Source organism: Hypomesus transpacificus, chromosome 1 (assembly GCF_021917145.1).
Source record: "Hypomesus transpacificus isolate Combined female chromosome 1, fHypTra1, whole genome shotgun sequence".
Lineage (NCBI taxonomy): Eukaryota > Metazoa > Chordata > Actinopteri > Osmeriformes > Osmeridae > Hypomesus > Hypomesus transpacificus.
In genome coordinates, this window is record NC_061060.1 from 1,419,256 (window position 1) to 1,435,503 (window position 16,248).

The following is a 16,248-nucleotide window of genomic DNA, read 5'->3' on the forward strand; positions in this document are numbered from 1 at the left end:
ATATTTTATTTAACTGTTTTTTGATGATGAATTAGTTTGGGTGATTACATTAGAGAGAGCGAGACGGAGAGAAGAGAAAGGCTGAGCGGGAAAGAAAACATTGGAGGGAGGGAGGGAGCAGGCATGCTAAGAGGTTTTCTTGGTCAAATAAAAATTTCTGAGCCTGGTGGGACAAAAAAATCCAGGTGATTTTGATGTACTAACATCTCTGGGAGATTTCTTTTTTTTCTTTCTTCTAAGCATACCAATACCTCAAACGATCCTTTCTACCTCATGTGTACCTCAAGAAATATGACTGAGGCATGCTGACCTCTGACCTCTTGGCACTGCTTTATGGGAAACCCATTTTTTTGTGATACACACATTAAACATACATTTTATACTGTGCTGTATGTATACAGTACACAACCAATCCTGTGCCCTGTAGCAGTTTTGAAGATGATTGGCAATGATGTATACATTGAAATCCAAGAAACTGCTAACTCTGTCATTGAAAAAGCAAAGTTTATAAACTGTGTGGATAAAACCGTTTCTTGTCACTCATTTATTGAGGATATGGGTAACGGTTCTAGTTAATAAAAAAATAAAACAAGATATTTCAATTTCTCTAAGGTGTAAATTATAGCGTAAAACTATCTCTAGTAATACACTGTTGTGTTTATTTCTTTTCTAAAGTACAATAAAATACATACAATTATAAAAAAGTATTGTTAAATAACTTTGGTATTGAGACGATGACCACACACATTTGTGTCATGGTGTGTAGGTAAAAAATATAAAAAAAAATACCATGAGAATTCACACTACAAATGACTGAATAACTACACGTTTAGCATACTGTAAAGAAACACATTTTGGACTTTTGGTGAACAAAATAAATACCTTAAATGCACAATTTTAAATGTTCCACTCACTACTTATGGTTATATGGATTGAGCTCTAAAGAAAATGCATTTGACACCACTGTTGAGACGTCTGACAACACCCATTTGGTTTTAAGTGTGCAATTTTATCAACTCACTGAGTATCTTTGGTAAAAAAAAAATAATTTTGATATAGTACAAAACAAAGATTGATTTACACAATACAGTTGCATCATCAAGCTCAGCAGTGATTAACTACTTAATCTTTTTTTCCATTTCTTTACTCCAAAAATCTAATCGCTGGAAAATCTGGAGAGAGAGAAGTTGAGTATCACTGATAAAAAGGACTTTCCTTTTTCTCCTTGATGTGATTAAAAATGTCCCAGAGGCAGCGCACAAAGCCAGCACACTTACATACACAAGTACTCGATTTTTCCAAGACACAAGTGTTGAATTTGAACAAGTCCTCCAAAAGGTTTAAACAACACAAAAAAAAGACACATTTCCTCCTAAACTAACAGCCAAATACAGTCCTTAGCACCTGTTCCCATCTCTGGGAACCCACAAGAGAAGCATCATCAGGACAAAAACTAAAAACAATAAGTCCAGTTCCAGTGCATTCAGTTAGTTTTTCGTGTCTTTTAAAAATGCACTTCAAATAAACTAAAGTTTCTCCACTACAGCCAAATCCACCTAGTCTGTTTCACTCCCATCCAATTAGCAAAGACCACCGGGACAGCCAGCCATCTTTTTCGCTCCCAGGTGGGGTGGGTGGGGGATGAGATGTGGCTTGGGGGGACGACGAGAGAATCCTTTCAAGTGGCTCGTGGGACGACTGTGGCTCAGGTGCACAGGTGCACAGTTCTTGCAGATCAGTCCCTGTCGTCTCTACACACACAGGCACACTCCTCGTGGTGCTCCAGGGGCACATCGGTCATGGATTTCTGCAACCCTCGTCCTCCACTCCTGTGTTTCAGCAGGAGGACCTGCAGCACAGAGCAGCGGCAGAAGTTTCATTATACACCGGTGGGACATGTCCTGTCCCCTTTTTGAAAACAAAATTGTTGTTCACTGAGGAGTGAATTTCTCCACAACTTTGGGCAGACCTCAACAACTTTGGATTTTTAAAAAAAACAACCAGCTAGTTTCCACAACAACTCTTACCTCATGGTACTTCTTGGTGACCTTGGCTGGGACGCACTGGCAGTCATAGCAACGGTGAGAGCAGCAGGCACAGTTTCCCCCGCAGCGCCTCACCAGAAGACAGCTGGGCCAGAAGATGGCGTCTGTCCTCTTCAGCTCCTCGCGCAGGGAGACGGAGAAGTTCCGCGGGGTGCAGCTGTACAGCTTCACTTCCTCTCTGAGAAGGTTAAGGTCTACTCCTGGAACAGGAAGTGCATCCAACAGACTGGTCGGAATTCAGTTGGTCCTCGTTTGAGGATTACAGGTGGGGTTTAAAGACTGACCAGTCAGTATGCTGCACCGAGTCAAAATTAATCTTGGATAATATAAGGGTTTGAAGAGCTCAACTTAACCAAAACTTAAGTAAAAAGCAAAACTCGGGTAAAAAGAAAACAACAACCCTGACAGACTGACAGTTTTTGTCTCACCTCTGGATTTCTTGTTGTGGATGAAGGACTTTCCCAGGATTTGCCAAGTGGGCTTGTACAACTCGTCCATGTCCAGCTGCCAGCGTTCCGGCTCCAGGTACTTCATGACCTCCTCCACCGTGCCGAGGCCAGCCACGGCCTCAGAGAGGGCGTCAACGCTCTGGAGAGGCGGAGCGAGCGCCACCAGGACCTCCGGCTCCGAGATGCTCTGGAGAAAGACAACCGGAGGGAGAACAAGTCAGGACTTTTACCTTTGGTATGTTTCACCGGAGCTGCAATGCTCAAATCGTCCCATTTATGTAAAAAACTAACAAAAAGGAAACAAAAGTTGGTATTGAATATCAAAGGGATTCTTAGATGCTTCCCATACCAGGTGCAGATGGATGAACAAAGTCATATTCATTCAGAAAACCACCATTGAGGAAACATTGGCACCATACCCCTACCACCATCACAGCAGCATTTTGACACAGTAGACAAAAGACAAGTGTATAAACACCCAAGAAGAGAATCCTGCACCTTCTTAAGGGGAGCAGCCCAGCACTGCTAGTCCTCTGGGCATGTTCCCAAGGCTCAGAGAGAAGCAGCAGATTGATACCTGAGGATTTTATAATCCTCTCGACCTTCCTGGTCAGTGACACTCTGCTGAGCTTGTCCGACATGTCAGTTTGCTGGTCTCCGTGGCGATACCGGAATAATCCTCCTGTGACTGACAGGTCAAAAGCATTGCCATGACAACAGCAAGGAACACTGAACAGGAACAGCAGCAGCAGTTTGGATAGAACAACAGACCTTCACAGATAAAAAAGGAAATATTTTAGGAAGGTGGTGATATCACTCCCACTGACAACCTCAATGAGGGGAATGTAACAGGCAACAATTTCATTGCCAGGAACAAAATTCCAATTGTTGTACAGTAGATAATCCACAACAAAACATTGATGTAATGGCTGAATATTTGGGGTTAACAGTCATACTGTGTGGTTCTTATTACAGTAGGAAGGCCTGGCCTTGGCAGTAGGTAGGTGTGTGGAATGGAAACCATTAACAGCTTGTGAATGCAGATGGTGCTACCCTCTTCCAATTAACAGCCCTCTGTAGAGTACGGCTCAGATGCAGGAGCCAAGAAATCCTTCAGAGACAGATAAAAACTGTGGGAATAAAGCTTTGGTTTGCAGACGAGAGCCTCCTGGAATATTAAGGAATTTGTGAACAAAGGGCTCAAAAAGCGGCCACCGTAACATTTGACTGGCATGAATTCTGAGAAATTGTAAAATCGGGTGTTATGAATCTGGTAGCTTTCATTACTTTCATTTGAAGTTAAAGCGCCAAGGGCCATTTTACCGTAGGCAGCCCTGGTTTCTGTTATATAGCTGTATGAAGCCATTATAAAAAAATATGGACGTACAGGTATTCTCAGGCCTGGATAGAAATTATTTATAACTTGGCTCAAATATAGGAAGATGTCCCCTTTACATTTCATTTGTTTTGCAGACTCTTTTATTCCAGGCAACTTAGTGGCGCATACAGACGTAAAGTGGATATTCAGGGATCAGAAGTGCAGGGTTCCAACAGTATTAAAGTGGTTGGAGCCAAGAAATGCTCGGTATTTTCACAAGGCACGATGCAAGAATAACATCTCAGCTACACAATGCAACAAGGTGACATCACATCGAGAACCATGATGTGAACGCATCACGCTGTCAACGCCATCGATAAGTTGAACCTCTACCCGTGCTTACACTTCAAACCAATGTTGGCACTGGTTACATCAGAATATTAGGAAACATTGGAAGAATATCTGAAGCAGATAAAGAAATGAGTGAAAGGGTCAATTAATCTTTTTGATTCGACTTGTTTTCCTTGGTCAGGGTTATCAGAATTCAAAAGTAATCAACTCCTCTCCTTCAGACATACCAGAGCAATGACCTCTTCTTGCATAGCAACCCGGAAAATATTTGGCCTCATAACTGACTCACATCTTACCTTCTTTTTTCTTCCCTAAGTTTGAAACCAAGTCTTTTATCTTAAATAACTTCATTGGGCAGGAATTAATCTCTAGAGGTATAAAACTCAAATACTGAATGGATTCCATTGTATTCCACGGTCTTACTAAAAGGTGTTTCAAATTGGTTGCAGACTGTGTCAATTTTTTATAAGGAAAATAGCTAAGCTGGTAGACAAGGGCTTGCAGACCGAGGATCCTGCCAGAAAGGAGAAAGAGTGGACAATGTGTACAGAGAGAAGAAAGGTTGACCGGATCTAAAATATCTCAAATATGTACAGTGGTGAACAATGCGTGTGTGTATGTATTCACATGCTATACTGTATACATCACCAGTCAGGACATTTGATAGGAATGTACCAATCCAGAAAAGTATTAAATATAAAGTTATTTAAGTGTAAAATGTTGCCATAACTGTTGAGAGTTGTCATGGTTAATGTATTTTTAAAGCTGCAACGTTTGATGGGGATGATGACATAGCAGTGATGTGGGGCATCACATTAAACTCAGGAAAGATGTTTGGTCGAACTAAATAAATAAAAACATTTATCTGTGATAACTTTACTTCTTTGTTGACTATTTAAATAATCATCTTAAAGTACAACCATGTTTTAAGTCAAAAGCAAAAACCTAGGTTAGTGTAAAAATATGGCCATGATGAAATGACGGCTTAAAAATACTATCCTCATAGACCTCTGAAACACAGTCTACAATTTCACACAGAACTGAAAACCACTTCCTCGCACGAGAAAAAGCTTAAACAACCTTTTGAGTTCCGTATTTACACACTGCAATTGAGGTTGGTTTTAAAAACAGCTGTGCAGGCCTTTGATTCTCAGGAATACACCATGGCATAAACCAGTCCACTTCATCTATGATCCAGTCTTTCCTTTTCATCCATCATCCCTCCATCTCAAGTGAACACCAAGGGTCTTCATGGGACTCTATATGGACAGCATGTGACCAAGACACGGGCGGGCTTCCAGACAGTTCAGGGACAGACTGGAGGGTCAGTATTTCACCCCAGGTCTTACATTTGAGAGACAATGACATATCAGTTCCTCTCCCCCCACCCCCCCCCCCCTCTCTCTCTCACTCTCTTCTTTCTTCCTCTCTCTCTCTTTTCCTCTCTCTCTCGTTCTCCTGTTCAGAGACTGTCTTTATTCCACACCCGGTCATGTTTTAACAACCTCTTCGCCTTGGCCCTTCAGCTTTTCCAAAAACCCTTCCTGTGAATTACAGACCCGGTCTTTTTTTTTTTTTTTTTTCTTGTTTTTTTTTCTTTCCCCCATTTCCATGGAAGTGGTAAAGAGGAATTATTGCTTGTTTAAATATAAACTAAACTGCCCCAGGTTCCAGTAGCGATGGTTTACCGCAAGGAAACAGTGCGCGGCTGTTCCAGGGTGCGTTTCCAGCGCCCTATGGGCGCTCCAGGGGAGGTTGTGCCACAGTGGGGCCAAGCTACCCTTTCCTCTCATGGCTTTTTCAAAACGAACTCTCTCTTGGAACACTGCCGAAAACATGAATGACAAGCTGCTTTGTGCTCGTTTCATCTCAAAACAATAGTGTGTGTATGAGTTTCCTGTGTGCATGTTTATACGTAGGTCTGTCAGGCTGCCTGTCTTGATATAACAAGATGTATTTTCATATAAGCTATCATGCATCACCTTTCTTATGAAAAATATAGACAACCCATGTCTTTGTTCAATAACAAAAACGATGAAACTAATTTAGTGGAGATGGTGAGGTTGTGGTTTAGGCTTAAATGAGTGCAGCTGAAAGGTATCATATCAAAGACAAACTTGTCTACTAAAATAATTTCCGGAAGAGGATAGATTTCAGAAAATTACCTTTTGTAGTTGAATGCTATGTAAATGGAGATGGGAGAGTGGAGATGTGGAAAGCACCACAATAAAACAGTTGTCAGTTCATGATATTATTAGATTGCCAAAATCTCAGTGCTCAGACGTTATCAAAGAAAACATTTTGTGTAAAAGCATAAGAAACCCACATGGAGCATCACAGCTGAGGGAACAGGACAATACCGAAAAACAGTAAAGTCCTTTATACCTGTTCTAAAAAGTCAGGATGTACATTTGAGTTGATACACACAAGGATTAAATGAGCTGCCAAGGTAGCAAACAACAAAAGAAAAGAGGAAGAATGCAGTGATAATAAAGTCTAAACTAATAGACAAATCTGAAAAGAAGATGAAAAGAAAGAAAAAAAGAAATCTTATTCAAGAAAAGGCAAAGGCTAACTGACAGACAGACAACCTGTCCCTGACCTTCCCATCTGCATTTGTTCTTGTCAGAAACAGAGACTTCTACGCTGCAGGCTACCCCAGATTAATGAAGGGTACAGGTGTTTACTTAGAGCGAGGGAACGGGACTGCGACATGGCAGGTTAAAACACAGCTTTGGTTTGTCTCTGGGCTTCAGTAAGCTGGGAAGAATGGGGCTGATGTGTGTGTGTGTGGTCTTGGCAGAGGACAAAGACCGACGAGGGGGGAGACAGGAGTGAAAGGATGTAGTGAGAGAAAGAAAGGAGAGGATCCAGAGGTGTGTGTGTGGAGGCCTTCGGAGGGGACTGCAACAGACCACGTTTTAACAGCGAGTTCTTGACTCTGAAAAGTCCGGCCTAATCCCCGACACCACCATGCTTCTCCAACACATCCATTCATCAACCTCATAGACACTTTCCACCCGCCAAATGAACAATCATCCTCCCAGCAGCTCATAAAGTAAATGCCACCAAAACAAAAACTGGGGGAAATCAAAACCGTTGTAGGCAATCGACCAAATGCCACTTGTGAGAGTGATTGAGTGTTTGTTCTGAGACATAAGATCTGAACTTACAACAGGGAGAAGGGAGTAGCGAAGGCAGAACCCTGGTGAAGAGGGGAAGTACTCGTCGGAGGCGAAGCGCACTCGGATCTGGCTGCCTTTGGACGTGTGCGAGGCAGGGACCGTCTGAGAGCCACACCAGCGGCCCACAATCCTGCTCTCAGCTGGCTCCTCGATCTCCACAAAATCATACCTGAGAAAGAAAGAGAATGAGAGAGAAGTTGAGTAAAAGCTTTAGACTCAATGCTGCATGTGGTCCTAAGAAACCAAAGTTGGCACTTGATCTGCCAAACTGTCTCTTCTAAACAGGCCACGATAACACTAGGTCAGCTTTGAGTCCTTATCCACCTGTAATTCCGTCCTGCTGAGCCGCTCCCCCCCAACATTACTTTATTTACTTTCCTTCCTTCCCCCCTCATCCATCCACTGCCAGCCCTCTGAGAAAAATCTGTGCTAACGCTAGCACTAAACGGTTTCTAACAGCAGGGAGTTATAAGGCGCCTCTATTGTTTACAGCCAATGCTAAATGAGAAAAGATGAGTGCTGCATCGGCATTGTGTTCAGCAACCTCAAGTGGGTTTCTAGTTAGTGGTTTCGTTCGGCTTCCGTTAGTGATAATGGCCGCTGATGCAGACCTTGGGACAAGGCTATTAAGCTGACGCTAAATGCCAAGAACGCATTAGTCTTTTGTCAAGATTTATTTTTTAATTAAACACTGTCCTCATTAGTGATTACGGTGTTTAGCCCAGTTAAGGCTTCAAATCAGCTTTTTGCCCACGTCCGAAAAACAAACTCCTGATAAATGTTTACAAAGTTGCACAACAAATTACTTCGGCATTTGTAAGCACTTAGCAAGGAATTACATTACTGGGTGAGGAACTTAAATGGGCTCCAATTAATGAAGAACAAATCTGGCTGGGTTTAGCATTTTGCGTTTTGTTTAATATGTTGGTTCACCTTGATTGATGCAGAGCCTACTGTAACGGGTGTGAACCTGTGAAACTCACTCCTCAGGTATTTAATAGGCCACCCGCGTTAACGAATAGCTAGCTTTTCTTTGGCGTAGTTGGTAGTGGTCACGCTTGGCAAATCGGAGGTCGTGCTTTCGAGCCCAGTGAGTGGCGAACGAGCCATGTCGTGACGGAGCGTGGCTACAGCTGTTACTACCCGTCACACTACTTTACTGTATTTCCAATTTCCGTTCTAGTAGGCTATTGGCCAATGTTGACTTGTGTCGGAACGTGACAGAAATGGCTTGCATACTTGAATCACATAAGATTTATATTGCTCTATTGAATTCCATAAAAGCCAGATAAACAATGTGGGGTGGGAAAAATGGGCAAATATTTACTCAGTTTCCTCTTGGCTATACGACCATGTTCTACAACGCTTTGATTTTACAAGCCCAACATCGACCAACTTCGACCAACGTTAGCATTTCAAGGCAGTTCAGGCCTTGTTATTTCTATCTCTGTGTACCCAACGGCCCCGGTGCGTTCAATAAAAGCTTCGTTCAAAGACTGGCTAAGCCTGGGACTAATCACCCAACTATTGTTGACAGGCAGGTTTACCCTTCATTCAGTGGTGTCAATACCGATATTTGGCTTCCGAGTACATGTTTACATGTTGAGCGCGAAGGGCTGTTGCAGTCCGAAATGCTTTCAATAAAAACAAATTGCGGGGGCACAGGACCAAGACCAAAAAGGGATTTGTTCAGATGATAAATAAACCTTAAAAACATTTCCTGACAAGGTCGCCTTTGATTTGCCAAAGGTCTCGGGACCAAAGGAGAAGAGACGGAAACTTATATGGCTGAGGGGAACGCTAAGTTTCAAACGGTTTATCATTTCAAACTGTAGGTCACAATCGTCTTAAACACGCCCTTTCAGCAATATATACCCATCGTTTTTGTGATCTTAGTGGGTATCAGTGGGTCACATTGATGAAATGAAGGAAATGGGTCTTACATTCATCCTTCAGCTTTAGTTCGAGTAGGGGATCTGACAGAAGCAGATGGGACATTAATAATGTACACTAGCATGCTTGTGACACCATTCTGGGTGTCTCAACATCCCTCGTTTAAGGTTTACAAAATACCCTGACACACACCCACACAATCCCACACCCATTAGGAACAGATAAACTACAATAGCTCTGTTTAGTAACCAACACATTGTGGGTTTTCATCTAGACTCTGTCGACTACAGGCTGTACAGCACACAGAACAAAGCTGAAAACACCCAGTGACTTTCCTGCACTGTGGATTACACGAGTTCCCATCTCCTTGTCAGATACGCTGAATATTAGATGACTATCTGAAGATTCCTCTCTTATCTTGTAGATGGCTGTTTGCTTCAGGCTCTCACAGCACGGAGCGACAACATTTCTCCTCCTCTTTTATTTGTTATATTTCAGGCTACTGCTGATTAGGGGGACTGGAATCACTTCTTCTGGTTTGTCAGCCTGTATTGTGCTGTGGGGCTGTGGAAACGGTAACATAGCAACACTGCTGTGTGAATGAATGTATTCCCCAAATATGTTTTGTGTGGGATTCTTGTGAGGGAATAGTAGGCTACATGCGTTTTGCAATAAAGGTAGGACTGGCAGAACTGTGTCTTGGGATTTCATCAAATAAAAAACACTTAAAATGTTTACCTCAGCAGGAGAAATGAAAAATGAGGGAGAGGTAGAGATGGCCACGACCGTGCAAACGGATGTTGTTACTGTCTCCCCTGAGTCCCTGGGACTACAACAAGTGCTGTCTTGTATGCAGGTAGGCTAGAATAAAGGCTGTCAATCATCAATAGAACCTCCCCCCCCATATGGGGATCATGACTGCCCATTGACCCCATTCATCACAAGACACCCACCAATCCAAGATGGAGAAAGGTAGGAGCCAGAGGGCTCAAATTACCAACACCCTCCCCCGAGGCAGACAGCTGACAGAAGGAGGAAGAGGCTTGTGTTTACCCCCTCGACCAACACTTCTGGTACCCTTCCCTATGTTACCTTAAATCCAAGTTCTGGGATTAGGATCTACAGTAAAGCCACATATGGCCTATGCACTTGGAAGTCGCTTTGGATAAAAGCGTCTGCTAAATAAATACATGTAAATGTATGGCATCTCTGGGGATTGTGCGCCGTCATGTCTGCTAGCGTCCAGTAGGGGGCTCTCCAGGAATAACCACCCACGGTGCCATCAGCTCGTCAGCAGTCATCCATACTAACCAGGCCAGCCGCGATGCACAGCCCCCAGCTTGGGGAGTATGATGCAGGGCATAAATCGATCTCTTCAGCAGCGCTCAAACAAATTAATGGCAACAGAGACAAAGGCAGTAACGGCAGAGAATCATTTTAAATGTATATATGTGTGGGGGGGCTGTGAGTGGTCACCAAACGAGGGGACCTCCGTCTTCCATCCAATCACGCAAGAGAAGGGGGGGGCGGGGCGAAAAGAGGAGGGGGTCATCCGACAAAATATGCGACCCCTTTCAATCGCCGTGGCAGCCTCAGAAAAACAAATCACAGCCTCATGCTTCTCAATATTCATCAGCTGCCACCACCGGGCAAAGGCAATTTCACAAATGGCCTCACTTTGACTCTAAATCTACAAAAATTGACCGCAACACACAGAGAGCATACATCTTGCTCAAGCAGCGCACGGCTTGCGCATGTTAACTGGCTGAGTCCTTCCTGGATGGGAAGTGTCCAGGCAAGCGTGCACAGGAAGCTCTTGTCTTCATTAACCAACCACCACCATCAAAGGCCTGCCTTTCAGTAACATGCATTTCATCACTGAACTGACGTACAATACTTGGTCACCTAATACTGTATATTACTGAAGTTAGACAGTTTAATGATCAAATCTACATATCATCGTATATTCATGTTTGATGGTGCTTACTTGCATATTCCATCCTCTGGGTCTTCTAGACCGAACCTCGGGTCGAAGGTCAGCTGTATTCTCATGTTGCTGGCGGCGACCAGTCTCCACTCCAGCAGGGTGTTCCTGGGGTAGGTGTGCGGGAAGTCTGGGCTCTGGATCATGCCCTCCCCTGCCACCGAGACGAGCTTCTCATGCTGGGACTCCTGCACTCCTGGGGGAGACGCAGGGTGAGAACACATGAGGGGCTAGCTAGGGGTCAGAGTTCAGAGCAGGGAAGGAAGTGAGGTCAGTGCATGGGAGGAAGTGAGGTCATAGCAGGGGAGGAAGTGTTTTGTTCCACTGATTTTAATATTTACGTTTTATTCATTTAGCAAATGCTTTTATCCAACGCAACAGCCAAATGAAGTATATATAATGCACAGTTCTTTCATAAACTCTGCAATTACACAATGCCACATGCAGCAGTATGCAATTATGGTCTCACATATCATTACTGAGTGATACATTTGTCATAAGTGTACCTTAAAAAAATGGTAATCCATGGAAAATATTGTCATGCATATAATGTAGTTTTAGTATTTTCTGACACTGTAAAATATGTTTGAGGTTTTCGATCTACTCCATAATGATACGAAAGATTTGGCACACATTAACTTTCGAGACCAAAATGTTGGTTTAATTCAGGTGGGAATGACGTTTGGGTCTTCTAAAAATGGCTGCAGACAGACCTACATTACTCTTGGTAAATGGAATGGAAATAACATTTCAGTGTGGCATTTTCCTCCCAGTTCCTATTTTGTTTTGTATCATCACTGTTGAATGGACAGGAATAATATCCTGTTCTACCAAATAACTTGCAGCTAGACCTTGCGTCATTCCCCTAGGGAGCGCTGTGTGACTTTTATAGCCCAAAAGGTATACACACACACATGCACAACGTGACACATCTCTCTTCCATTTCCATTTTAAGCCAAACACACCTTCTGTTATACACTCCCCCCCCCATACCTCTGTCTCTTACTCTCACACCCTCCATGTCTCTCTCTCTTACTCCATCTCTCTCTCCCTCCCTCTCTCTGCTGTCAGCTGTGATGCTGCATCTCTTGTCTCCATAAACTCCTAGAAGGACGTTGGTTGGACACAGGAGGGCCATTAAATGGAGGAGGGCGGGGTGGTGGATGGTTTTTAACGAGCTCCCCTCGCCAGCCAGCCCCACCCCCCCCTGGACACGCCGCCAGGGGTCTTAAATCACCCCTCTGTCGGTCTCTCTCCTCTCTCCATCAAGCGCTGTCACCTCCTGGAGAAATGCCGCCAATAACCCATCTGGCTGGCCTGCCATCCCATAATATCCTGCCACCCACCTGAGCCTCCAGAAACAACAACACCTCCACCACCATCAAATACATTCAGCCTGGTCCACTGGCAGAGCAGCTGTAAAGCAGCCAATGAGAAACCAGTCAGAGGTGTTGTAATGCCAAAGCATCTCAGGGTCAAAGTTCACCGGACCTGCAGGGTTTACACATCTCAGTGTTTGACTATCAAGGAAGTAGCTGTGACTGGGAGAGTGAAGTTTAAATCATGTAATCTCCCTGTTTTTGATCAGATTATCTCCTATCATCCCACCAACACAGTAGCAGGCAGGGTTTATAGCGGGAAAGGAGGAGCAGAATGTTTGTTGTTGGATGAAACTGTGGAGTAACCATTCTGGGTGCTTTGTGTGTGGGGGGGAATTTGAGCTTAATTACTTTTTATTTGGCCCTACATTCAAGTGAGGAAAGTGAGTCACGTCCGGCAGCATGATTCATGCACAGTTTGTTTGCTTTTGATAGAAACAAAAACACAGGCATGCTCTGAGCTCTGGGTCTGGACAATCTCAAATAATGATTCGTTGTTGACCCCGTGTGATTTAGGAGAGTCCAAAGACGACATGTCTGACCGAGGGGCGTGGTCACCCACTGTGAGATCCTGACGAGACGTTCGCTTTGATCTGGTTTAAATCCAGATTTGACATAATTCAAGATCTAACTTGATGACAGACCAGCTCTTTCCTTTGGCAGGAAACAGGCCTCTGTCAATCAAAAGGATTAGAGATATAAAGTGGTGATGATATAGGTTTGTTAAATAGTAGTTATATAAGATTATCCCACTAACACTTCTTTGATTGTTTTGTTTTTTCTTCAGGGCAATGGCATGCCAGGTTAGAACAGGAGAGGTTATAAACGAGACACAGAATAACACCCGGCCATACGACAGGCTTCTCAGTCAACGTGTTGTTTCTCAGGAGTCAAAAGCTTGGCTTCCAACACAAACTGAATCCTCCCAAAGAATAGCCACCTTGTTTGGTTAAAGAGAGCTGTTGCAAGACTATTCTTGCACTCCCTGCAGAAAGAAAACGTACATTAGGTGCAATATTAGCTCAGACAAAAGAGCCCCTTAAGGCTGTATTTCAGAGCCATACACCTCAGCTACCCCCCTTAGAAAAGACAAAACACTTTATGTTCTCACTTGAACAAAACAGATCATACTTCGGTTGCTTCAGCCGGTTTTCTTTGAAGCCTTTCCAACCATGGAAAAAAGGGAGACATTTGATAGCTCTTTCATCTTGTGGTGCATGTTAAAGCGGCTAAGATTGTTTGATTGACTGTTACCAGTATTCATTTGCAGGCTAACGACTGGAGAGGGAACCAGCCAATACTACGGCTCCTTTAATGCCATTAGGGCTGGGCCCTCAATCACAATGTCATGTTTTTAATTACATCCCTATAACAGTGAGGGGGACACATAGGAGACTCATAAAGCACATAATGATTAATGTGAAAATATGTGCTCCTTTACACAACCCCAGATACTGTACTGCAGACCTGTGGCACAGTAAGATGTACACATGGTTTTAATCTGCAGTAGGTGGACTAACCAAACCCTTAGAAGAATCATTGTAATTATAAATAGACATATGCTGAAGGGAAACCATTCCCCAACATAATTCCTTGGGAAAAATCAGTTAAATGCTGAAAGGAATGTATGTTTATTAAGACGGTAACTAACGGAAGAACGTGAAAGGAAAAAAAATGGTAGAGGAGAGAGAAAAATACGAGAATATTTAGGTTTTTCCTGTTTTTAAGTTTTCCATAAAGAAATCGGTCCGAGTATGTGGTCTTATTCACTTTGCAGTTTCTGTCATGAGTTTTTTTATTTTGAGTATAAATAATATACGTGTTGTCCTTTAATCTTTGGGAGTTTGTTCTAAAGTGAATTAATACGTAAAAGGCTGGTGATATGCATTAAATGCTGAGATTGACCTACAACTCTAGTGTAGCATCAATGAGGCTAGTATTCATCGTCGACACTACCACTGAACCTCTCGTTCTTTTTGTCTTTGAAACCTTTCACTGCTTTCTCATGAATAAATAAACGTTTTCATCCTTTACCCCTCAACTTTTCCCTCTTGAAGCTTTGCTAAGTTTAGCGTTCCTATGTATGCACACATTCTGCTCCCTGTGTGAAACACTGACTTTCAGATGACCTCCCTCTCCTAGGTTAACTCATGTCGTACAATGATCAGAGGGCAGTCCCCAGAGAGAATTACCTCAAACATGACTCTACCTTGACCCAGTTTTTTTTCCTTGAGGAAAGTGTAACCACGATTAGGGGAGGAAGTGAGTTTGAATAAACAGCCCTTTACAGCGCTTCCAGCCCTTTACAGCGCTTCCATTGTGCTTTGTTCACACGTTACTGCGGTAACCGTCCAGGCAACCGCTGTTAGACATTAACCTCTAAATTACCAAAGCTCACAAAAGTGAACACACATGGACACACACACAGATCCGTACACACAATTACACAGTTGTGTTTAACCACTCAAGACACACACACACAGCCATGTGAACAGATGCCATGTGTGTACATGTTTCTCATCATTGTGGAAAGGGAGCACTGCAAAGCACAACCTCATCTGGCTTTGTGGTAGCATAGCATTACTCTGTTTTTATGTTTTCGTATTATATCATAAATATGTCAAAATATAGCAACCACATTGCAATCAGCTTATCTAGTAGACAAGGAATGATCTAAGACAATAATATATAACTCTGGCAACTCTAAAGGTATTAGGAGTCTGTTCCCCATTTCCCAGCCTGCATGGGAACACTGGTGTAGTGCAGTTGCTGTAAGAGTTTAGCAGTCAAACATTAAACACAGAAGGAGAACAGAAGTACTAATGTCTGAAACCCCCATGTGGGACATGGGGCCGTCTGAAGACTTGGGAGGGATGCAGTGCTGCGAGGACATTCTCATTTAGACCACGAAACACTTGGATAACTGACTCAAACACATTCAGACAACACGTTTGGGTCGATTTATTATAAGTTCACGCAAGGTTCACAGACATAATTACCGATTTCGATGGCTGTTGGCCAGAACTAAACCGTGTCTAATCGGCATGGATTGAATTGACATCAGGGTCATATTTGTTGAGTTGACCAAATTTAATTCTCTCACAGGATTGGTACAACTGACTTCACACATAACCAGTCATGACAGCTATTTGGTTTTGCACAGTGACACCAATATGACACTTAATGCGAATTGTTTTTTTAAATTTCCAGCTAATGGACCAATCACTAGCAGTCCCAGAGTGGTTATGTTGAAACAACGGCGGCCAGGTGATGAAACTGTACCCAACAATGAATTCTCTTTTTTTCTTGTGCAGCTTATGGACCAATGCAATCACTCTCACCATCTGCTGCGTATTAAGGCTCAGCTTTGGCTACCAGCTACAGGTGCAGTAAATTCCAGGGCCTGCTTTTGGATATTTATTGCCTTTAGGTTTACAGTCGGTCAGGCAAAAGAAGCTGAACCTCACCATGGGAATTTTTTCATGCCATTAAAAAATGATTTGGCTTCGTGGGACCGTTGACTGTTGTAATGATTCAATCTGCTCAGCACATGCTCCTGTATCCAACAGGAAGTGTGACATCTGATCGGCACACTTCCTGTATCCAACAGGAAGTGTGACAGTTGTGACACCTAGATACTCTGC

The 16,248-nt window shown here is 43.2% G+C and overlaps 1 protein-coding gene across 1 annotated transcript in view; it reads right to left on the reverse strand.

The window, feature by feature from the left end:
• Positions 1–637: 637 nt before the first annotated feature.
• The window catches only part of pdgfc (platelet derived growth factor c), a 30,171-nt gene continuing 14,560 nt past the window's right edge, over positions 638–16,248 (reverse strand). Inside the window, exons 2-6 of the mRNA XM_047021756.1 lie at positions 11,229–11,421; positions 7,337–7,517; positions 2,474–2,681; positions 2,028–2,245; positions 638–1,849 (exon numbers count right to left, since the gene is read on the reverse strand). Of these exons, the coding sequence (XP_046877712.1) occupies positions 1,736–1,849; positions 2,028–2,245; positions 2,474–2,681; positions 7,337–7,517; positions 11,229–11,421 (914 nt within the window). The 3' untranslated portion in view covers positions 638–1,735. The remainder of the gene's footprint in view (positions 1,850–2,027; positions 2,246–2,473; positions 2,682–7,336; positions 7,518–11,228; positions 11,422–16,248) is intronic.